Source organism: Xyrauchen texanus, chromosome 14 (genome assembly GCF_025860055.1).
Source record: "Xyrauchen texanus isolate HMW12.3.18 chromosome 14, RBS_HiC_50CHRs, whole genome shotgun sequence".
Taxonomy (NCBI): domain Eukaryota; kingdom Metazoa; phylum Chordata; class Actinopteri; order Cypriniformes; family Catostomidae; genus Xyrauchen; species Xyrauchen texanus.
This window is the reverse complement of record NC_068289.1, coordinates 15,226,331-15,251,952: the sequence shown is the minus strand read 5'-3', so window position 1 is coordinate 15,251,952 and position 25,622 is coordinate 15,226,331. Positions and strand designations below refer to the sequence as shown.

The following is a 25,622-nucleotide window of genomic DNA, read 5'->3' as shown; positions in this document are numbered from 1 at the left end:
ACAAGATAACTACGCTTTAAGCGCAAGACAACTACGCTCATTTCAGTATCGCCGTGCGCCTCACAAGTGTTCAGTCGATGGACAGCGAGCTCTGACAGAGACTACTTGTGCACAGGAAAATTACGATGCCACACAGATGTGCTGTTCCTGGCTGTGGTCAAACAAAACCTCTGAATAAGCTGCCGAAAGATCCAGACGCCAGGGAAAAATGGATGCAGTTTATTTTTTGCGGACGTTCCAGTCACGGCAGTGTTAACTTAAGCGTTTGTTCTGTACATTTTAAGGATGACTGTTTTGAGAACAAATCTCAATATGATGCTGGCTTTGCCAGAAAACTGTTGCTCAAAGATAAGTCCGTGCCGACTATTCTGGGAACAACGACGACGCAAACTGTAAGTAATCTATTTTAAACTTTAAACTACTTTTTAAAGCGCAATTTCATTCATTATGAATAATCACAGTGTTTTTACTTAGTTTACTTGCATATTGTTCTGGCTGGGAGCGTCAATAATTGATACATAGGCACTGACGTTAGCCAATCATAACAGTGGGCGTTAACACTGAAGTCTTAAATGGAAAACGCCCCCAAAACAGACTGTTTGAATCAGAGGATGAGAAACAGGGTGGGAAAAGGTCATAAATCACTAGATTTTAAAAGTTTTTCTTAAAAAAAAATATATTAATACTATAATTGCACCTAAGGGAACATAATAATACAATAAAAAAAACCATGTCATGACCCCTTTAAGAACAGTTAGATGTTTGTTAGATGGCGATGAGGTTCAGACTAATTTCAGGCTTAGTAATGACATGCAGACGAAAGAATGCAAAATGGCAGCAAATCTTACAATAGAGCAGATTCAATGAAGCGCTCATTAACACATCGATGAAAGAGCTGTCTGTGCTGTCATCCTCACCCAACCCTCACACATTAGACAAGGTGGCTCTCAGCAGTGCTGAGCCAACACAAGCAGAGACCCACTGGCTTTATTATGTTGCCTCACATCCCAACTGGTGTGGTCTGACATCAGACAGGCTTAGTCTTAGACTGGAATCCCCCCTTTGGGTCTGCCATGATTCAGCTCAGGCTATGGTATCACTTCCTTCCCAACCCTAACAAAACGCTTGTGTTGCTGGATGAATCCATTGTAGACAAGGAGAAGCAACTATGGCAGTCATGACATATGGTACTGTAAATGATCTCCACCTACCTCATTCACATTGTTTTCTATTTTGTCTCCCCAATAAAAGACTTAATGGATATTTTGTTGAAAATAAATCTTTGCTTAACCACACATGGTTGGAACGCTTTCAGTTTCCATCACTACCAACACCAGATGTATGTTTTCTTAATAGATTTTGACAAATCACATTTGGCTACGGGCTGGCACACAATAATTAGCATGCAGTCCAAGGCAATGGTCAAGCTTTCGTGATTTATCACTAAAATCCTGATGACAAGTGGGTGTAGAATATTTTTAAAATGAAAAACGGTGACGCTATCAAAAATGTGCTTCTAGCCAGGGAGGTTTATAAAAACTGGAGAAAGAAATCTGTTTTAAAAGCCATTCAAAACATCAGTAAATAACTAGTAAAACATCTACATTAATAAAATGAAATATTGAAAAGTAATAATAAAAACAAAAAATGAGAAAAAAAGACTTAACCCTGTATTGTCACAGTATGTCCTGTATTTGATGGATGCACTTCTCGGCTGGTAAAACAGTGCGTTATTTTAGGTGTGCATTCGAGTAGTATGAATATCGAGGACTGAGCATCCCTCCTGGGTTTCGGCACAAGTTTAAAGGGATTAATGGAAAGGAAGAGGCGAGAACCGGCTTGACGATATAAATAATAGTTTAATATAAAACTCTCTCTCACTCTCAATTCAATTTTTTTTCAATTTTCAATTTTTTTCGCTCTCGCTCTCGCACTCTCACACTCACACTCACACTCTCACACTCACACTCACACTCACTCTCACTCTCACTCTCACACTCACACTCACACTCACACTCACACTCACACTCACACACTCACTCTCACTCTCACACACTCACACTCACTCTCACACGCTCACACTCACACGCTCACTCTCACTCTCACACTCTCACACTCACACGCTCACACTCACGCTCTCACGCTCACACTCGCACTCGCACACTCTCACACTCACTCTCACACGCTCACTCTCACACGCTCACACTCACACTCTCACTCTCACACTCACACGCTCACACTCACGCTCTCACGCTCACGCACTCGCACTCGCACACTCTCACACTCACTCTCACACGCTCACTCTCACACGCTCACACTCACGCTCTCACGCTCACGCACACTCGCACACTCTCACACTCACACTCACTCTCACTCTCACTCTCACACTCTCACTCTCACAATTCAATTCAATTTGCTTTATTGGCATGACAAAAGTACATTTTGTATTGCCAAAGCTTTTTTAAAACAACATATAAAATAGTTTAGAACAATTGAATTAGCATTTGATCAAACAAATATAAAAGGAAAAACATTGAAAGTCATTAAAGAAAAACAGATAATAAAAATGATTATGATTAATTATGTTTCAAATTAACTTTAGCTGATTAACTATATAAACTGAATTAAACATTATCTACATTCAATGGTGTTTGTCCAATTGGTGACGTTTTTGTCTTTTTCTGTGTTTATAATTTGGTTGGTCCGAATGATTGTGAGATTGTCCTGAATTTGTCCGATCTCTGCAGGAGTGATGTCAATCAGTCTCAGCACCAACTGGCAGAGTTTATGCTGTATTGTTTTTACAGTATTTGTAAAAACATGCATCAAACATCCACACATGTTTATATATATATATATATATATATATATATATATATATATATATATATATATATATATATATATATATATGTGCAGCCAATAACCTACAAACAAGAAAGTCTTAAATAATTTCTAAAATAAAGAATCTCCTAACTAGCATTACTCGATACATGTGTTAAAGGACTATGATAATGGCCTACTCGGACAACACATTGTTTCCTAGAGCTGTCAGAAAATACTCAAAACAGACACAAGCAGCATATCTATCAAACACAAATAATATAGTTATATTCAATTACATGTGACTGTCCAGGATTTGCCAACTGACGGTTATCCATCTTCATCTACCATCCTGCGATTGAGCAGCAGCCGTCAGAGTGGCATTGGAGTGACATCACCTCCTCTCTTCGAATGATTGGCTGGAGGAGGAGCTGTTAAGCAAGAACTAGTGGACCAATAGGGACGAGAGCACAAAAAAAAGTAATATAACTATATAAGAAAAACATTTTTAATGTATTTTTGCGTGTATTTTTTTATCTGCACTTTTTATTTTTTGATTCACGCTTATTATTTTGATTCATGCATATTATTTTTGAATCCGTGACCACAATACTTTTGACGGGATTTTGATCCCATAGATAGCCATCAGTTTTTGCTTTTGCCTTCATAATGGTGTAGTTCTAGTATTTACCAGCAGGGGCTAAGGGGGTGATACTAGCCAGCCAATTTTTTTTTAAGCATCCCCACCAGCCTGAAACAACAACATTGGCTCAATCAATAGTGTGAATTTGGGGTGGGGTTATCTGTTTGTCCAACCAACTGAAGACACAGGGAGTATTCAGGAAAACTGAAAACTGATTATTTTTGGAATTCTGTTTGGTGATGCTAATGTCACAGAAATTCCACACTTCACCTTTAAAGGTTGGCTTTGTCAACATAATGTGGAATGAGGGATAGTGATTCCAGTCTTGAGGAGATTCCAACAACCACCCAATTTGTTTTGGTATTTCAGAACATGAACTGGATGACGTTTGACCATCGCACTACAGTCGTCACCCAGCACCTTTCATGAAAGGAGAGGGCGGGATGTCAAAGGCTCGGCAGGACTGCTGTGGGGTAACACTCTATGCCCATCACTCCTGAATCTATCAGCAGTTAATTTCCATTTGTAACCGCAGGCCATTGTTTTACCTCACAGCACAGAGTATCGAGTGGCTGTATCCATGGTGTCTCAGACAACACGACGACGCACATGGCAGTGGTTTCTGTTGTGTTTGTGGGCTGCAAGAGAACTCTCGGGTGGGTGGTACATGGGTCTCCCACAGTCCCAAGTGAAACGGTTGGGAGAGCTTCAGCTTCAGAAAGACATAAAGACCTCTTATTCACTCAAAGAGCAGCTGAGTCATCTCAAAATATCAGTGTTTACTCAAGCACCAAAGAGGGTTCTACATGAGAAAGTGACCTTTCAGACAGAAGACAACATATTGCTGTGGAGAGGACTTCGTGTTTACCATGATTGAGAATGTTTTTATTAACATGACAGAAAAACACATTAATCACGTGTGGGTGAGAGGAGGCAAATTTATACAGGTTGTAAAGTGTTGCAGACACCACTCGAATCAGAATGTCTGACATCATAATGTCAATGTTGTTGCTCTACTTTGAATCATCTGCTTCCTGTCTCGTGATGATGTCATCCCTGACTCATGTGCTGCATGTTACAATATGAAAAACAATTGTGTATTCCCCTCTGTGACATCATCTTTGCTGTAGCCATCATAAACTTTATCACAAAAGAGAAGTACCGTATTTACATGGTAATGATATGGCGAGAATAACACATTTGATTGGGGGGGGTTCTAATGAATTGGGAGTCTTTCCTAATCACCGAGTGTGAATCATTTCTCCAACAATTTAAGTAAATAACAACTGAGACATTCCATGTTGCAGCATCTGCAAGTTATAGTACCTTAACTGTGGTAGTACCTTGGTCTGTAGGGGAGGGTCTCTTTGCCAACTGGAAACTCAAGCTATTTTCACTTTGAGTAACAGGCAGGGAAAAAGACTGTCGGCGGCTTGACATGGGCAGCGCTGTGGCTACTCGAATTAGGCCTTAACAAGCAGAAAGACAAGCAGTAAGCTTTTTGTGGAGAGTGGGGGAAGAGGCAGGAATTCAGTGCTAAACTGATGACATACTTCATGTGTCGGTCTTGTGGATAAATGGTAGTGCATTGAGGAGTCGTGGATGTGGCTGTGCACTCGCTGAGGAGCCAGTGACAATTTATCTTTGGATAATTAGAGACTGGGCAAGCTACCACTACCCAATTCCACAATGTTAATTTTAAAATCATCACCCCATAGTGATTCAGAAAACACCACCGGAATTATATTAAAGGAAAATTCCACAAGCAAGAGTGCTGTTGTTTTGAATATAAGCATGGCTGCGATTCAGGATGATTGCGAGTGGTATATTGATTTATTTTGCAACAGCTCTATAAACAAGAAATAAATAAAAATAAAATTACGTTTTAGACACCTTATGGCCAGGCGATCGATAGCAAGGGCCCCACCCCACCCAAGTTCCAGTTTACAGGTGAAATGTCCAGTGTCCACAAAAGGGAGTTGTATTTTTTTGTTGTTGTAAAGATGCAATACATCAAAAGGAATACATATTTTAGGTATAGGGAAAATATAACCTCAGAATCACACTCATAATTAATTAAGTGAACATGATTACTTCTTGGTTTCGATGGGACTAGAACCCTTGTCGCTGAGGCTGCTGATGCAATACCCTATCAGTAGTGCTGTAGGTAAAGGTAAACACACTGAAGTGATGCAAATATGTCATGGGAGATGGAGCTTTGCAGCATGGGGTCGATGTCAGGGTACCAGAACATTCAGTAGCACATGTCGACATCCTGTATGATCATACTGATGGTGTAATGATCTTCCCAACCCTGCTTGAACAGGCAAATCCCTCGCCACCTTTAAGAAATGTTGGTCTCTTCTATGAACATTTGAATTGTTTATGCACTTTCTAAATGCAAAGCCTTTTCTAAAGGAAACATAAAAATATACACTCACTGGGCACTTTATTAGAAAGACCTGTACACCTACTTATTCATGCAATTATCTAATCAGCCAATCGTGTGGCAGCAGTGCAGTGCATAAAATCAGGCAGATATGGGTCAGGTGCTTCACTTAATGTTCACATCAACCATCAGAATGGGGAAAAAAATTTGATCTCAGGGATTTTGACCATGGAATTATTATTGGTGCCAGACGGGCTAGTTTGAGTATTTCTGTAACTGCTGATCTCCTGGGATTTTCACACACAACAGTCTCAAGAGTTGACTCAGTATGGTACCAACAAAAAAAAAAACAAAAACAAAAAAACATCCAGTGAGCTACAGTTCTGTAAATGGAAATGCCTTGTTGATAAGAGAGGTCAATGGAGAATGACCAGACTGGTTCGATAGAAAGGCTACGGTAACTCAGATAACCACTCTGTACAATTGTGGTGAGCAGAATAGCATCTCAGAATGCACAACACATCGACATTTAAGGTAGATGGGTAAAACAGCAGAAGACCACATAAGGCACTTTATTAGGTCCATAGGGCTCCTAATAAAGTGCTAAGTGAGTGAATATTCTTTAGCTATGCTTGGACTGTTGTTTCATCACATCTCATTTTCACCTCTGTTCTAGCGAGTACATTTCTGAGCAATTTTGAAACTTTGTATTGCAGCATTCCTCATTTTAGTCACTTTACATGAAAGTATCTGCTAAATGAGTAAATGTAAATGTCAATTTATTTCCCAAAATAATTAATCAGGTTCTCCCCAAGTTCACTAATGTAGACTATGACCTCAACCAGTTCCTTGAGAGCAGATAAACAAGCTCTTGTAGTATATAATATTACATAAAAATAGATAATATATATATAAAAAAGACTTTATGATGGCCTTAATCTCCTCCACTGCAAAGAATGGTAAACCTGATCATTGTGCTTGCAGGCACAATATAATGATTCTTAGCAATCCTGGAGGCAATATGAGACATTATTATTCCTAGAATGATCTTAAAAACAGTAGTGTGGAGTGATTTCTCTGGCATCACACCAGTCTTTGTCCCACAAACCATTAATGCCTGGTCAAATAATCTGCATTGTACTCCAAATAGGGAAACTACTCATAAAGTGTAACTGAGTATTTGCATGGAGCCTAAATATCTTTGGCATAACATTTATTTCGCAAGTGATCTTTTCAAATCAGTGCTTTGTCAATACCACATACTCCTGCTTGTCCTTGCATGGCCAGAGTTCTGGCTACCAGCATGATGTCTGGTGCATTTTATTCTGGCCAAGAACCACAGCCATCAGACCTACATTTATGGTGTCAAGCTAAACCTTGTGTGCTTGCTGCTAAGTGCCTAAAACAAAAACCATGAATATATTTCTATCAGAAAAGACTCAGGATTATTGGGATTAATACGAACATAGAAATACTTATATCATTCAGCGTAAACCCTGTCATACTGTTCAGTGATTGGATACTTGCTTGAACCGTTAGATGGATCTTGCCGGAAGCGATGATGGCTGGGGAGCGGAGCTTACCCCCACCAAGGATGGGACCTAAACTGGTGTTGATGGGGTGGAGGGGGGTGAAAACAACGGAATTATACAACCAATGAGAGACAGCTGAATGGGCTTATAACACGTCTGTATTGTCTGTTTTGTGATTGGATGAGATGCCTGGAAATGAATCTTGAGATCTTCCTGATAGAACTACACTTACATTTCTAAGGCTTAATGCTCTGAACCTCGCAAACTTTGTCAAATCCCCTTAGAAGCACTCTTTGCACCAGACTGGAAACTTTACAAGAACCTGTGCACCAGAAATTCATGAAAATTGCATAAAAGCCAGCCAATCAGATTGGACCTGGCTGTTTTCAAGAACCTCATCCTATTGTTATTTGCAATATGCATCAGATGGTTTTTGGACAGTCCATTGACGTCTGAGATAAGGGTGTATGTAAACTTATCTATCGCTATAATCTCATTCAGCATTACCAAGCTTAGTGCCCTTCTCAAGACCTCTTGTGTTTTGGTGTTTAAAAGAAAGCAAGAAAGGAAAGAAGGGGAAGAGGCGGGCATTCTTCGTGTGTTCTTGGATGACTAACCACACAGGATGTGGCGGAGAAGGAAAAGACAACACTGCACTCTTTCATGTCCCAGTTTTGCATTCTAAAATGTTATGGCTTTTTTAGTTCTGCTCGAATAAAGCTATTTCCTTAATCACAGATTAAAACTATTGATAACCGCAGTGCTGTCACTGTGTTTATAAGCAATCTAACAGGCTAAAAGTATATTAATTTCCATGGGCAGAGGATTCAATCTCACAAGTGCAGGATTCTGTGGTAGTGCTAATATTACAAATCAACCTCCTGCCTCTCCATGAGTGCTGAAATATCATGAAATTTATGCAAAGAAAGTGGTTGGCTTGAAACCATTTTGGATAGCCACATGGAGTCTACAGGCAGAAAAAAAATCCTCATGGTGACTCCACAGTCTGTGGAACTTGGGAAGGATTCTGGCGTGGTGCTCACTCTCATCCTGTGTGTACAGTACCACGCTTACAGGAGAACTATTAATAACCTACCGAGGCCTGCTCAGCATAGAGGAAAAGTGCCTGCCAGTGGTTTCGGCTGCTTTGCTCTCAACACTGCCTGGTTTTGGCCGGCTGTCATATTCTGATGGAGTGCTGGGTTCGCCTTATTCAACTACCTTCTGGCTTGAGCAAGAACAGCTCACATGGCAAAACAAAAGGGTATAAATACCACCCAAACCTTCCTGCCACAGCCCCAGCGCCTGCATTCTGTGGAAAATAGCTGCAGGCACGAGAAACCCACTGCAAAACAAGGGTTCTCACGGTATATTAATGACTTTTGAGTAAGCGTGGCGTGCTGTGGGATGACAGCCACTGCGAGGCAAGCCAAGTTCACGAGGTCACAGAGTGTGCTCAACTCAGGCTTGTCTAGCCTTGCTCTAATTTCGGAATGAGAATGCTGGTGACCTGATCATCTTCTGCAAGAATCTGCTTTACCAAAACTTCAAGTGGACACAAGTTACACAGAAGTCACTCAAAATCAGTGTTGCATAGAAAAGCCACCTTAGTTTTGAAAGCTGTTCCTCATGACATCACTTGAACTTGGCAAAAAAAAATAAAAAGACTTTCAATTTGTTAAAAGGTTAAGAGGATCAGTGAATCACTCGTCCTCTTCAGGAATGGATACCAGATATTTACAAACTGAGTGTCATTTTATTTTTTTTCCCTTACAAACTACTGTATGATGCCCTGGGCAGGGAGCTCAACTCACTAGGTATTTTCTGGCTAGGAAGGCAGCTCACTACATTCCAAAAATGTTGTCTAGGTAGGCAGCTATGTGTGAAACATTAAAATGCTTTCTAGATAGGCAGCACACTAGGTTTGTTTTTCTGTCTGCTCACTAGGTGTGACATCCAAAAATGCTGTTTCTCTGGGCAACTCACTAGGTTTTTATCTGTCTAGGTAGGCAGCTATGTATGACACATTAAAATGCTTTCTAGATAGGCAGCACTCTAGGTTTGTTTTTCTGTCTGCTCACTAGATGTGACACCTAAAAATGCTGACTAGTTAAGCAGATCACTGGGATTTTTGTATGGGTATGTGGGTCACTAGATATGACACCAAAAAAAACTGCTCACTGGGTATAACATCAAAAAATGCTTTGTTTCTGTAGGCAGCTCACTAGGATGTTTTCTTTCTATGTGGGCAGCTCACTGCAGTAGATATGACACCCAAAAATGCAGTCTAGGTAGGAAGCTCACTGGGTATAACATCCAAATAATGCTTTGTTTCTGTAGGCAGCTCACTAGGATGTTATCTTTCTATGTGGGCAGCTCACTGCAGTAGATATGACACCCAAAAATGCAGTCTAGGTAGGAAGCTCACTGGGTATAACATCCAAAAAATGCTTTGTTTCTGTAGGCAGCTCACTAGGATGTTATCTTTCTATGTGGGCAGCTCACTGCAGTAGATATGACACCCAAAAATGCAGTCTAGGTAGGAAGCTCACTGGGTATAACACACAAAAATGTGGTCTTGTGGGGCCTGGGTAGCTCAGCGAGTAAAGACACTGACTACTACACCTGGAGTTCGTAAATTAGAATCCCAGGGTGTACTGAGTGACTCCAGACAGGTCTCCTAAGCAACCAAATTGGCTCGGTTGCTAGGGAAGGTAGAGTCACATGGGGTAACATCTTCATGCGCTATGTCTCTGCGGTAACACGCACAATAAGCCATGTGATAAGATGCACAGATTGACTGTCTCAGACGCGGAGGCAATTGAGACTTGTCCTCCGCCACGCAGATTGAGGTGAGCCACTACACCACCATGAGGACTTAGAGTGCATTGGGAATTGAGCATTCCAAATTGGGGAGAAAAAGGGGAGAAAAAAATGCTGTCTCTGTAAGCAGCTTAGGTTTTTAAATGTCTAGGTGGGCAGCACGCTACAGTAGATATGACATCCAAAAATGTCTAGGTAGGAAGCTCACTTGGTATAACTCCCAAAAATGTTGTGTCTGAAAGCAGCTCACTAGGTTTTTATATGTCTAGGTATGCAGCTCACTAGACGTGACACCCAAAAATGCTGACTGGTTAGGGAGCTCACTAGAATTTTTGTCTGGGTAATAAGGTCACTAGATATACCACCAAAAAAGCTGCTTAAGAAAGCAGCTCTTAAGAATGCTGTTTCTATAGGCAGCTGACTATGCGTTTACCTGTCTAGGTGGGCAGCACACTACAGTAGATATGACCAAAATGTGGTCTAGGTATGCAGCTCACAAGCTATACACCACCCAAAAATACTGGCTCTGCAAGCAGCTCACTAGGTTTTTATAGGTCTAGGTAGGCAGCTCACTAGACATGACTGCCAAAAATGCTGACTAGTTAGGCAGCTCAACAGGTTTTTTGTTTGTCTGGGTATGCATGTCACTAGAGATGACACCAAAAATGCAGTCTAGGTAGGCAGCTCACTAGGTATAACATCCAAAAATGCTGTCTCTGTTGGCAGCTCACTAGGTTTTTATCTATCTAGTTAGGCAGCTCAATCGGTTTTCATCTGTCCAGCACACTACAGTAGATATGACATACAAAAATGTGATCAAGGCAGCTCACTAGGTATACACCACCCACAAATGCTGTCTCCGTATGCAGCTCACTAGGTTTTTATGTGTCTAGATAGGCAGCTCACTAGACGTGACACCCAAAAATGCTGACTAGTTCAACAGAATTTTTGTCTGTCTGGGTATGCAGGTCACTAGATAAGACACCACAAAATGCAGTCTAGGTAGGAAGCTCACTAGGCATGTGTCTAGGTAGGTAGTTTACTAGATTGAGCTTTTACAGTTATAATGTGGAAATCTCTTCAGGCAACGATAAGACAACTTACTGTTCTCAAGCAACCTGTTCTGAACTGAACTGAACGAAAAAAAGAAAGGAAGAAAAGGAAGCATGAAAAAAGATAAATCATCCCCTGTCTATTATCTGATTGGCTGTCTCCAAAGCCAACTGTATTGCCCACCCACATGTTTATATGAATCCTTGATCATTTCTCGAGTCCTCCCACTGAGAACAGGTTTGTGCCGTGATCGAGCGCTCATGGCAGCTAATGATTATCGCGCGTATCTGCGGAATCATATCGATATGGAAGAGGCTCCGGCGCGTGTCTCGCACACGGGCTCCACTCACAGAGCGCTCATATTCGCCACGCTCACTGTCATGGGACTTCTGCAAGTCGCGTCGAGTGTGGCGATTTTGTTGCACTTAACCGGTTATCTCCGAGAGGTAAGAAAATCGAAAGAAAACTAAGCTGCACAGCATGGAAACGAAGCCTGAATGCACCAGGGGGAAACAAGCGCCTTTAACGTCATGTTACATAGATTTGATCTTTCAGTATAAAACTTTTAAAGACACTTTCATAACTTAAGTGCAGAAAACTGAAGTTTCGCTCAGTTTGATCTATCTTTGATTGCATGGTTTCTTTTAACCTGTTGTGAATATCAAGCGCTTGCGACATTGCTTTTGACATCAGATTTGCAGCGCGCGCTCGGAGAAGCATCATAGGCTACCCGTCAGTGATTTAAGCCAAGTGGATGATTGCAGAATGAAGTGTATTTATATCTTTAGTAATTGCATGATTACTGTAGGTAGTGGTTGTATAAAACACTGTGGGTAAAATCCTTCAGTGTTTAAATTTGCTTGTTTAAAGCAAATTTCCGCAGATTATTTGCTTTAAAATGAAAATTTTGTCATCCATCCCTCATGGCGCTCAAAACTCGTGACTTTTGAGTCACAAATGTCTAAGTCGATATTTTCCATAGAGTAAAAATGCATGGTGATCACGCTGGACTTTTGAAAGTTGTATCTGTGGTAGTGATTCGAACCCCTGTCCCTTTTCACTCTAAACAAAAACAGTAACATAAAAGTATCACTGAGGCTTGTTCTTGATTTACTTAGTTGTTGCATCACCTATGGCAGGACAGAAAGAAATAGGTACATTACTCCCCTGCACGCGCGCATAGATGATATCTTTATGTGAGATTGATGTTGTCTCGTGAGTAGACCCGTGTAACTTTTTTTTTATTAGCTGATTATTTACGTTTTGTATTTTAAGACTGTGCTTTATGTGTTGTCTCTGGGAATACATAGTATCGGTCTAGTCCTTCAGATAACTGCTGATCTTAGAGATGTTGGTTGTTGGCAATGCTAAGCTTAATGGATAGTGTGGGTGCAGCACCAATTTTCCTTTTTATGTTTTCAAGAAATGTAGATAGAAACTCCCCCCATTGGATTAGTTTTATCCAAAGTCAACAAAGTTTTTAATAACATAAATTGAAGTAGCCAATGGGATTTGTGTAATGAATAATAAAGAAAGAAAGAAAGAAAGAAAAAAGGATCCTGTGTTTTAGCATCTTCAAAGTAGTAGTTTTATGTCTAGATTGCAGCTCTGCACACTCTGGTCATTCTCTCAAATGTACTTTATGAGGTACCATATGGAACGCTTTTTAAACATTATTCAAGGAGCACATGTATGTTGGACACTGCTTGGCGGTTTATCCATCATTGTCTAACATATTCATTAAAAATAAATAAATAAAAGGTTTAGAAAATAAATTAACACATAGATACAATTGACTCGATATGTCTCTATAAATAACATTTCAGCATTCAAGCACAAGCCTTTGCATCAAAATGTTTGTAAGATCATGAGAAACAAATTCAGTCAAGTGTGTTTGGCAAGAGTGCTGGTCATGTCAAATTTAACCTTTCACCCTGACTTCATTTGCTCATCCGGTGGTCTCAAACTTAAATGTTTGACAGAGCTGGGAGAATGGGATGCTGAGAAACACCCACACATGTTGTCATGCCCAGATCTCTTTCACTCTCTCCTGTAGTTTGTATGCTGTGCAGGATATTATGACATCTTGTTTTGTGAGGCTTTGGCCCAAACACAGCGGTGTATGTCGGTGGCTTCTTGTGTGCTGGTGGAGAGCCAAAGAAACAGATGCAAGAGAGGGAAAAAGATGACTGTCAGCTGTGTTTGGCGCAAGGTTTGTGTTGTCCTCAGAAATTGATGCAGAGAGAAAATCATCGACTGAACCAAACCAAACCATATATGATAATAAAACGCCTGACTTCAACAAACTTTTGTGAAAAGCTTCTACATTTCTTTTAGGCTATAGTGAATGGAATTCAATCACTTACATTCACATTGATATCACATATTTCACATTACCTCTGCCTTTCTCTCTGTGAACGAGATTCCATCTTTTGTTACTTCTGAGATGAGGTTCACATTTACATTTTTCCGGAAAGAGGTTTTTGCAGTGTATCACCTTGCATCATAATTATGCACCTGCGGCGAGTCATCTGAAATAGTTTTAGATGAGTGCTTTAAGCATTCATTTTAACATGTAAAATGCAGATTACAATATGAGACACTTTATTTAATTTTCAGAAATCAGGTTGGTGGCATAATAGCAGGGAAATTGCATTCAGAACTTTTCTGAATTTTCTGTGTTTGTCTTTGGTATTCTTCGGAATGTCTTTAAAGATTGTAAAATTGTAGAAAAAAAATGTGTTGTTTCAAGTATTATTTAATTAGCCAGTTTTTTTTATTAGCTAAAATGCAAGGAGTTGGGGATGTGTCTAATTTTACGATATGAATAACATGCTTTCCATATCTGAATAACTTTCAGCGGGCACAGATTCCACGTGGGCCTGCTTATTAGTCATTTATAGCTGAAGTATGTAATATGCAGCTCATGTAAACCCCGTGTGATGTACCACCCACATTGAAGAAGTACACTGGTCAAGACAGCTAAAGAGAAAAACCAGGATGTATGATGTGTTACATTAGTTGCCCTTTTCTTGTTGAACATCTAAATGGCCTTTAATCCCTTTGGTCTTTCAGTGTATCAAGCACAGTTAAATAACTTTATGTAAATAATGATGCTTTCCTGTTAGTTCATTAAAAAGCATGCAGTGATATCTGTTAGTTAATAGCCATTTAAAAGCCAGCTGGATACAACTGTGTAATTTGACCTTGTTTGTTGTTTTTTATAGGTCGACCTTGCCTCAGCCCAGCAGAGTCCTAATGAGGTAAGACTATAAACTTAAAAAGATATGCCTGTTTTTATGATGTTTGTGCACTTGGGTTAAACACAGAACATCAGCTGCAGAAAGGTTCTAAAGTGTGTAATTTTCTCAATATTAAAGTACGAAAACCTCAAAGTGTATATACACTGTGGTGCTGTCAAAACATTGTTGATTTCTAAATCGTGGGATGGTAGGGAAATACTTTAAGGTTTAGGCTTAGGGGTAGTGTTAATGTTATTGTTTCTCTGACCAATCAGGTAGTGTTTTCCTCATGAATATAAATGACGGTTCCTCTGCCATCCTACATTACAAAAATTAATCCGCAGCACTGCTTGAGTCCGTAACATCTGGGGGTTACCATGTTGAGATCACATGACCATCCAAATAATACTTACTTTAAGCCCACGTCCACTAAAACGTTTTCGTTTTAAAACACATATTTTTCAAATTTTTGGCATTCCGTCCACACTGAGACAGCGTTTTTGTCCAGTGAAAACATTTTGAAAATGCTCTCCCAAATGGATACATTTAGAAAACAGCGTCTTCATGTTTTAGTGTAGGCAGGGAACACTGAGATATCTGAAAACAATTATGTATTTGTTGTCATGTGACACAGTCATGTGATCCATTCAACCCAAAACAATCAAGATGGCGGCGCATGTTGTAGCGGCATTGTCGTGCCTGCCATTCACTTTGATAAATGCTTCTTCAGACTGCATTTCTTAAAAGGCGATGGAAAGTTTATTTGGAATTGCTGTCCAGTGACTGAACACGAGGACAAATGCATTTCAGACCATACATTGAGGCTACGTCCACACTAATACGTTTTAATTTGAAAGTGCATCTTTTTCTATTACTTTTCACACTGAGATGCCATTTTTGTCCAGCGAAAATTAAGAGTTATCTTATCTTTCAGCATGGACGAAAATGCAGTTTTCAAATATTCCAGATTAATGTGAACGTAGCCTTAATTTGTTAACCCTTCTGTTATTGGACATTTTTGTCCCAGGGAAAAAAATTAATCTTTGTTGACCACGAATAGTGCATTTTTACATTGGCATCATCGCTAACAGAAATCTATTGCTATTGCATGATGCTGTGTCAGTATAAGTCCAGGACGACTGCCATATCGGCCAGTGCAACCTAAATAAAACATTACTGAGTCCACTCTTAATTAACATGACACCTTTTGAGTTTTTGAAGCTTTTAAAAGATGCAAAATTAAATGCTTAGACCTGGATTTATTTGACAACTTTTCAATGATACAATGATACTTGTAGTCACTTATAATTATGTGAATATTGCTAAATCACTTTTTATTCAAAACATAATCCAGCCAAAATGTTAAGGAGTAAAGGAGTGTAATGTTACATTCTGCTGTTTTTACAGTAGTTGTTACAGTCTTCCTTTTAGTGTCAAAGAATCCTTCGAGCAAATTTATATTTGACAATCAACATTCCAAGCTCTCATTAGTATTATATTTCCTCCTATTTGCACACACCAGTAAACTACAATACTCTTGCATTTCCAGTGACCTGAGAACGATTGTAAAATGGTGTTTAATGAACACACCGAATTTGCTTCTATTATTAATGAATGACCTGCTTGAAAGTCTGTATATGTTTTGTGTGGATGCATGTGATTATTTCACTTTAGAATTTAAAGAGATCTGTGTTCATTGGATTTTCCTCTTAATGAATGGAATTATTAGCTGTGGTTTGGAAAAAAGATTAGAGATCAGATATTGTCAGTTATTTTGTCTACGGAAATGTTACAAAAAAAGCTAAATGAAGATCGGCTTCCTGTTTCAATAAGAAATGCAGAAAGAAGACTAATAATTTACACTCCAAGCCATTTTTTGGGGTCTTTAATTCTTATGAAGAGTATTTGCATTAGCATTCTGTCTGTTTGGGTATTGGGGGCCCAGTTGTTACATTATGGCTATAATGCTTACTGTAATAAATTTCTAGTCATGATCTGGACTTTATGAAGCTTTTCCAGGTCATACGTGTACTGTTTCCCCCCTGGGACAGCTTATTTTCCTGGAAATGTACACGTGAGAAAAGCAAGTGTTTAAAGATATCTTATGACCCTCTATCGTTTTTGTTGCTTCAATGCAGTCCAGTTTGAGAGCTTGTATAAACTGGCGTGTACTTTGTTTGTGGTCTACTAAAACTCTTAAGGTCCGTGCATATGAATAACATTCAGAACCTAATGCTCACTCAAGGCCCCATAGAAAGTATTTGCTGTTTAATGGCAGTCATACTTCTTGGACAAATACATGTAGCTGGATATAATAGAATTTCAATATTTAGTACTATATTTCATATAGTTATTACTTGTGGCCCCAAAGCACCACACTTACATAATGTGGTATAATATATAAGATGATGACATATTCAACCACAGATCAGATTAGATTGCACAATGCTTAAGGAAGTGTATTCAAGAACTTGATTTACTTCCTGATTTGCTGGATTGTTGGCACCATTTTAAGGTCACCTCACAATCTGCATAAATTAGTATATACAGTGAGGAAAATAAGTATTTGAACACCCTGCTATTTTGCAAGTTCTCCCACTTGGAAATCGTGGAGGGGTCTGAAATTGTCATCGTAGGTGCATGTCCACTGTGAGAGACATAATAAAAATAAAAAATCCAGAAATCACAATATATGATTTTTTAACTATTTATTTGTATGATACAGCTGCAAATAAGTATTTGAACACCTGTCTATCAGCTAGAATTCTGACCCTCAAAGACCTGTTAGTCTGCCTTTAAAATGTCCACCTCCACTCCATTTATTATCCTAAATTAGATGCACCTGTTTGAGGTCGTTAGCTGCATAAAGACACCTGTCCACCCCATACAATCAGTAAGAATCCAACTACTAACATGGCCAAGACCAAAGAGCTGTCCAAAGACACTAGAGACAAAATTGTACACCTCCACAAGGCTGGAAAGGGCTACGGGAAATTGCCAAGCAGCTTGGTGAAAAAAGGTCCAATGTTGGAGCAATCATTAGAAAATGGAAGAAGCTAAACATGACTGTCAATCTCCCTCGGACTGGGGCTCCATGCAAGATCTCACCTCGTGGGGTCTCAATGATCCTAAGAAAGGTGAGAAATCAGCCCAGAACTACACGGGAGGAGCTGGTCAATGACCTGAAAAGAGCTGGGACCACCGTTTCCAAGGTTACTGTTGGTAATACACCAAGACGTCATGGTTTGAAATCATGCATGGCACGGAAGGTTCCCCTGCTTAAACCAGCACATGTCAAGGCCCGTCTTAAGTTTGCCAATGACCATTTGGATGATCCAGAGGAGTCATGGGAGAAAGTCATGTGATCAGATGAGACCAAAATAGAACTTTTTGGTCATAATTCCACTAACCGTGTTTGGAGGAAGAAGAATGATGAGTACCATCCCAAGAACACCATCCCTACTGTGAAGCATGGGGGTGGTAGCATCATGCTTTGGGGGTGTTTTTCTGCACATGGGACAGGGCGACTGCACTGTATTAAGGAGAGGATGACCGGGGCCATGAATTGCGAGATTTTGGGGAACAACCTCCTTCCCTCACAAAGAGCATTGAAGATGGGTCGAGGCTGGGTCTTCCAACATGACAATGACCCGAAGCACACAGCCAGGATAACCAAGGAGTGGCTCTGTAAGAAGCATATCAAGGTTCTGGCGTGGCCTAGCCAGTCTCCAGACCTAAACCCAATAGAGAGTCTTTGGAGGGAGCTCAAACTCCATGTTTCTCAGCGACAGCCCAGAAACCTGACTGATCTAGAGAAGATCTGTGTGGAGGAGTGGGCCAAAATCCCTCCTGCAGTGTGTGCAAACCTGGTGAAAAACTACAGGAAACGTTTGACCTCTGTAATTGCAAACAAAGGCTACTGTACCAAATATTAACATTGATTTTCTCAGGTGTTCAAATACTTATTTGCAGCTGTATCATACAAATAAATAGTTAAAAAATCATACATTGTGATTTCTGGATTTTTTTTTTAGATTATGTCTCTCAAAGTGGACATGCACCTACGATGACTATTTCAGACCCCTCCATGATTTCTAAGTGGGAGAACTTGCAAAATAGCAGGGTGTTCAAATACTTATTTTCCTCACTGTATATATAGCTTGAGGTGTAGATAACACACAAATAAAACTGTGTTTAACCCTCTACTGCACACAGTTTAATTGTTCATGGAAAACTCTGCACAAAACAAAACAAAAGTTAAATGAGTTGCATTCTTTTATTCTGTACATGACTTTGACATGGTGTCCTCGTACAAGAACAGTGGGCTCAAGTCTACTTTCTGTAACTTTAGAGGTTAATAACAACCATAGCACCTATTGGCAGAATCATGAGACCAAGTTCAATGTAACTAACCAAATGCCTAAATTCAGTGACAGTGACCTATAACGTGAAGATGGTTGACGATGGCAATTGTTTGGATACTCCTGAACCGTTACATTTATTTACAGTAATTGATAAATCTTGTTTTGAAACAAGTTTCATATCGAGGTTTAGTTTATTAACTAAGAAACTGCTGTTCTTGTACATGGACATTGTTCAATTTACACAGTCTTTTTTTTTTTTTTTAAAGTAATGTTTTACTCCATGTATCTGTGTGTGCAATATCTTTTCATGCCTGTTAGGGTCTGGCAGTGTTAGCTTACAGTAGCAATAACTCAAGTCACCAGTGTGTAGTGATATTTGTATGGCCTGTGTTATAGCCTGTAGCGGTATCGTCTCTGATACTGAAGCTTTTAGACGGATCGTGTATCGGTCCGACGAGCCCGATCCAAATCTGATACTGTGTGTTAGTTGTCATGTTCGTTACTGTCAAGCTCCAAAAATGACATAAAAGAACAATAAAAACGCCATTAAAGTAGTTCATATGACTCTTGCATTTTATTCAAAGACACTTGAAGATTTGAGCGCTACTCAAGAACAGCATCTCGGATGTAGATGCTCAATAGTTCGGCTCACTTATAATATGCATTTAGAATGGCACCGGAGGTGCATTTGACCAGAATTTTAATAAGAAGCAAATTGAACTACTGTGAACTTGCCTACAAACAGACACATACAGGACTTCCTGCAGAGTTCAGAATGTCAAAATAAAAGCGTGAGAGTTTAAAATGGCACAATTTAAATATGTTACTGTTGTATCTAAAATTAAAAGTCAATAATAATAATATTAATAGCAAATTATTATTATTATTGTCATCATTAGAATTCTTTATAATTTATAATAATATTTAAGTTGAATGGGTTCCAAAAAATAACTTTGTGAATGAAAAGTGGATTGATGTCTTACAAATAAATTTAATAAAAAAGAGATCTGAATCCTTTAAAGTCCAGATGCAAGCTGAAATATTTTTTAGGGAAAAAATAAAGAAAAAAGGCAAAAGTAAAACTGGTTTCTTTTCTACTGAAGACTGGAATTACTGTTAATTTTGCTGCTACATTATCCAGTATACTAGTTAATAATAAAGTGTTTTTTAATAAGCTATACATTATATTGAAATAATGTGTAGTTAAAGTTGTATGTATTTTACATATTAAAGAGTTTTCCCAATTAGTTCCACACAATAATGTGAAGATATTCTAAACTGATTATGCAAAAAAATAAATAAATACTGGTATCGGCCGAAACTGAAATTTCCGATATCTCAATCGGATCAGAAGAGAAAAAGTGGTATCGGTGCATCCCTAATTATTGCTGACTAAGTAGGCACTTATGACCTCCATCTCGGTTGGGTTCCCTATGTAGGTAGTGAGTCAGGTAGAAGGAATGCATACCTTTACATGTCCTAACCAGCCACAACAAATGACAAGCCTTGTTTCTATTTCTGTGGTGTCACACTGTGTAGTTTCACCCACTGTGAAATCTAATTAGGCCCAAAATTCTGCTCCTCATAATTTTACATTAAGCATCAAATATGGTGTGATTGGCTGTGATTGTATCAAGTCATGCAGCACTTTCACAATAAGTTGATGTAACAGTTAAAGTGGGCAAGGAGAAGGCGGGAACCAGCTGAACAGTCAACAAAGATTTTAACGCACATACGTTCCCTCAAGTTCCGGCCACGCAGTCCTCCTTGTCACAGTGTAGATAAACAAATTGCTTGTTGATTTAAATTTTTTGCATTGTGCCTACTGTTAAAATAGCAGTTCTTCTCATGACTTTGTCAATATGTTGTTAGATCCAGTCAGTGCTTGGTGTGCACATATATTTGCTCTCGTATTGGAGTCTGCATGACCATTGAGTGCTGTGCATTGTGGACAGGAATTGATTCATTAAACTGTTTGCACATTGTGCATTCATTAGAAAATCAAAGATCTTAAACCTGAATGTGTTTGGTTGATTTTTGTCAGGAAATGCACAGTGAAACATTAATAGCAGATCCCCTCAAAAGTATGAAGGAGAAGAAGGACAGATGTCGAAAAAAGGATACACGCATGCCATCGGCTCATCTTCCTATCAGGACTGCCAATGACTATTCAAGCAGTAAGCCTGTTTTTTTTATTTTTTTATTATTATGTTTGTTTTTTGTTGAAGTGCAAATAGAGTCTCTTAAAAAAAAAAAAAAAAAATCTAACTGCAGTATTTTTCATTATGAATTTAATTAATTCTGACTTTTGGACCAGAAACTCCCAAGTATCTTTAGATCCTTTAGAGTGGCAGGTTAAAAAAACAAAACAAATAGATAACTAAACTGATTATTAAGGGACAACTGACCCAAATAATGAAAACTGTCATCATTTATTCACACTCATGTGGTTCCAAATCCATATGACTTTCTTTTTTCTGTGGAGCACAAAAGTGAGTTATTAGGCTGAATGTTAACCTCAGTCACCATTGCATGGAAAAAATATGCAATTAAAGTGAATGTTGACAGACATTTTGTGCTCAAGAGATGAAATGGGTCTTTTGGGTTTGGAACTATACTGTATATGGGTGAGTTGACCAAATTTACTCTCCCTTTAAGGTTACACATACTTAAATATACCTGTGTATTCTAACCGTGCAACTGGTGCTTTTGCAGAAGATCCAAGTCCTGTAACCATCCTCTGGGCAGAAAATCAAGGGACTCTGAAGAAGATTACATACCGTAATGGACGAATTCTAGTGGATGAGCCTGGCTATTATTATGTATATGCCAAGACCTGCTTTCGATATTCTGAGGTGCATGACTTCAACAAAGAGGATGTCAGCAATGTGCAGTTGGTACAATACATTTACCATGAGAAGCACACCCAGTCTACAATCAGACCGATACTGTTTACAAAAAGCGGTGGCACCTTGCAGTGGAATACCACGAGCTACAACATGTACTGTGTGGAGCAGGGCAGAGGTATTCAGTTAAATAAGGGTGATGGTCTCTATGTCAATGTATCCAATTCATGGCTTCTGGATCGAGAAGCCGAGGGGACATATTTTGGTACTTTTAAGATAAGTGAGTGACTTGGATTGTTTTTGCTACTGAACATGTTTATGCACATTTTACAACCTTACAAACTTTTTCAAAGTGAACATGAACCACTGAGCACTTCTGCTATTGATCACTGACTTTTGAATTTTTGTTCCAAATTTATTACATTGTACATCATTTAGGAGCACATTAGACATCATAACTAATCAGGCATGCCATTGAAGCTCTTAAGTACCAGAACTTGAAGACTTAGAGTGGACTCAAGCCTAGGTGCATTTAATAGGTTTTAGATGTTTCCAAAAATACTTCAGTGGTTTTTGTAGGGGTGCACCCACACCGATACTGGTATCTGTCCAATGCTATACGCAACCCATTTTACTTCCACATTCGCACATATTTCCAAGTGAAACAGGATATTGAATGATAACAATGTAGGGTGGGCCTTGGTTTTGTCCATTGGGGAATTGGTTGAATTGTGAGAAGTGAGTTACAGAAGCGGAATGGAGTCAGGTGGTTGGAGGCGAGGTGTCTAATGGGACTGGTGAGATCAACCAAATAACAAAGTTGTTGTTTTAATTATTTATTAAGAAAGTAGATCAAGTTGGATTTTATGTTGCTCTTAAAATGCTCTTATACTAATATCAGGTAGCACAAAATACATGCACAACATTAATTGAATAAATGTTGCCATGCAAAGTAATACAAGCAGCTGAACACAAAATGTCAACAGTATGGAGGTATATCAGTGCCACAATTTGTCTAGTAGGAAATCGGGTCAAATAAAAACAAAATATGTTGCCTTTCCGACACTGCAATGCCTCAAGGCTCACTTGGTCGTTCTTTTCTCCCCAATTCATTGTACATGAATCAAAAATGTATTTAGATTGTATGCTTTTGTACTCTGCTATTTACTCAACATAATAAACGCACTGTCCTTAATCATCAATAGTGATATATATATATCGGCTAGGCCGATATTAATCCATTTTGTGATTATTGGCACTGCTACTAACGTGCCTGCTTGGCCAAGAATTTCCAAAAACTACAACAGCGCTGCGAGTAGATAATGTGCAACTTGTTGTAAGATATTTAATTTAGAGTATATACTGTGTAAAACATTATTATTTCAGCATGTATGTTCATCTCAGTTGTTGTAGTTAAATCATATTAGCCTATGTTCAGTGGCCCTTATATTTTGACCCTTAAGCCATGCTTTCAACTGTATGAATGTCATTGCATTAGATAACAAAATAGTGGCATCTACAAACAAAAAATGCTGGATATTTTCTCAGAACTAACTTTTCTTCATTTCATTGTAGTAATTACTATTACTAAATACTTTTCGGGCCACTTTATTTATCGCCATTATATCGGCAATGCCGCTCATTGGTTATCGGTATAGGTATTGAAAACCCCCATATTGGTCAACCACTTATCATCAGTCACTATACAGTGCCTGGAAAAAAAGCCCAGTGCTGCTAAATAGATGGTATCTGTATAATGTGTACCAAAATGTACAGCCTTAAAAATAAAAAAAAAATTGGTATCGGTGCATCCCTAGTTTTACCTTTACACTGAACTTGGAACACAATATAAAAACCTAAGAAAATAAAACTGTCCTAAAAAAAAAACTATGGACTCTCTGGTGAAAATAGTCCATGCCCAGGTCTCCCCTAGATATTTTGGATGGTAGATCTACAATTAACTTCACTAAACTTATTATGAGAAATTATTATGCAGGATTCATGTATGACAAGGAAATTTGAAAAGAATGCTTAATATGGAAAGGCATTTCCTGGCACTCATAAAGATTATGTACTGATGGAAAAATGTCACTGCTTATCTATATCTTCCCATCACACAAACATGGAACATAAATCAAGACAGCTGGACTGTCTTTGATTTGGTGCACGATCCAAAATTGTTTAAGCAATGCGTAGAACCACACTGAGTTTGGTACGCTCTAATTTAAGAGTTTTTGTTTTCATTAATGCACTAAGTGTATTTATTTATTTTCCATGATGATAGAACATTTGTTGAATGTTCTGTCTATTGTAAAGTTTTGTACAGTGTATATAATTGTATAAATGCCTTTTTCTCCATTCTTTAAGAGTTTTTTTGAACGAAGGGCATTGACTTGGTCAGTTATAGATGCGCTTTTTTCCAAGCACAGGGCTCCTGTTTTAAAGCTTAAGTTGATTGGTTTCTCACTAAAGAAACTTTTTTTTTTTTTTTATTTAAGTATAACTCATCTGACAATTCTGTGTGCAAATAAGAGCAGAATATATTGTTCCACTCCTGTTTTAAATCACAAACCTTAAGTCTTTTAGATTTTTTTTTTTCATATGTAAGCAAAAGTTCTGTTTATTTATACCATTCTGACTAATAAAGATACTTTTCTAAAAAAGTACAAATTTCCATTTGATAAATTAATGTGGGTTTGTTTCTAGGTTCTGTGAGTTGTTTGCAAGAATTTTGTCTTATATGCGAGCACTCCCTCTTTAAAGGAAACTGAATTGAGAACTACGGAGCCCCTTATGCTTTGTTCTATTCAAGTCGAATGTGGGATCTTCCTACTTGATATCTCAGATCTCCGACCATGAAGGCATTCCATTACCAGATGCTTGGAAGATGACATATAAGGAAATAAATCTGTAACACTCCCATTAGCTTGAGAAGGGTAAAGCTAGAGCAGGGGTGGGCAACTATTTTGGTAAAGGGGCCTCATCTGGCTTTAAGTAGTGCATAGGGGGCCACATTGTATTCCTTCTGAGATATAATGTTCTGCATTGATTTGGTCTTTGTATCTTTTAAGCCCAGAAATAGTTTTGTACTACATTTTCTGATGTGTATATGTGACTAATGGGAATATTCTGCAATTGCCTAAAGTATTGTATTGCTCTACAAAAGTAGATACTTTTCTATAAGGCATTACAAAAAACCAAATAAAGGCTGAGCTTATTATAAATTATTTATTTGACCATCTCTGCTTCCATATTCAATTATTATTCAATTGAACACACTACATCGAGGGTCCATTTTAATTTGTAAAAAAATTATCGAAAATTATAGAACTTTCAATGTTTTATGCAAAGCGGGGAAGTTTACTTATTTTATTCTCAAAACATTACCCGCTTACAAGCTAAAAGTTTCATGATGCAGGTCTCGTCAATGGTTGGACGAGAGCACACTCTCATGCATGAGTGCCAGATTGCACAAAATATGTATAACATTAGGCGTAATATTTCCAATTTGTGCAAGTATAAATCTCAAATTGGTGGTGTTGCGTACCTTATCCTGCAACTATGAACAAGTTAAATGCTTTTGGAGGCACATTAGGCCAATGCAAGATAACTGAAATATCCAATAAAAAGAAAAACGTGTTTGGGATAAATGATCTGCGGGCCACATTAAACCATGTGGAGGGCTGGATCTGGCCCGCGGGCTGTAAGCTGCCCAGGTTTGAGCTAGAGGCATAGCTCCAAAAAGGGTTGTGAGCTCCAAATCACCATTAAAGGTATAGGGAGCCCCTAACACTTTCCCTAACCATAACCATTTTAGCGTAACCCCAACTATATTTGGAGATCCCACCCCCATTTGGAGGTCTCCGGCCTGCAGCTATACCTACTTGGTTAGCTTAGCAGGGGTTTG

General features: G+C 38.7%; 1 protein-coding gene across 1 annotated transcript; it reads left to right on the top strand.

Annotated features, from left to right (window-relative positions):
• Positions 1 to 11,505: 11,505 nt before the first annotated feature.
• tnfsf11 (TNF superfamily member 11) lies at positions 11,506 to 24,916 on the top strand. Its single transcript, XM_052142826.1, has 4 exons — positions 11,506 to 11,709; positions 14,491 to 14,526; positions 20,914 to 21,046; positions 21,585 to 24,916. Exons 1-4 carry the CDS (start codon positions 11,524 to 11,526, stop codon positions 22,001 to 22,003), a joined length of 774 nt encoding a protein of 257 aa, XP_051998786.1. The 5' UTR covers positions 11,506 to 11,523; the 3' UTR covers positions 22,004 to 24,916.
• Positions 24,917 to 25,622: the final 706 nt, after the last annotated feature.

Excerpts from the sequence above, each read along its gene's own strand:
- tnfsf11 (XM_052142826.1), top strand. The coding sequence starts at position 11,524 with ATGGCAGCTAATGATTATCGCGCGTATCTGCGGAATCATATCGATATG. Across the intron at positions 11,710-14,490 it reads TAACCGGTTATCTCCGAGAG|GTCGACCTTGCCTCAGCCCA; the intron begins GTAAGAAAATCG and ends TGTTTTTTATAG. Across the intron at positions 14,527-20,913 it reads CCCAGCAGAGTCCTAATGAG|GAAATGCACAGTGAAACATT; the intron begins GTAAGACTATAA and ends GATTTTTGTCAG.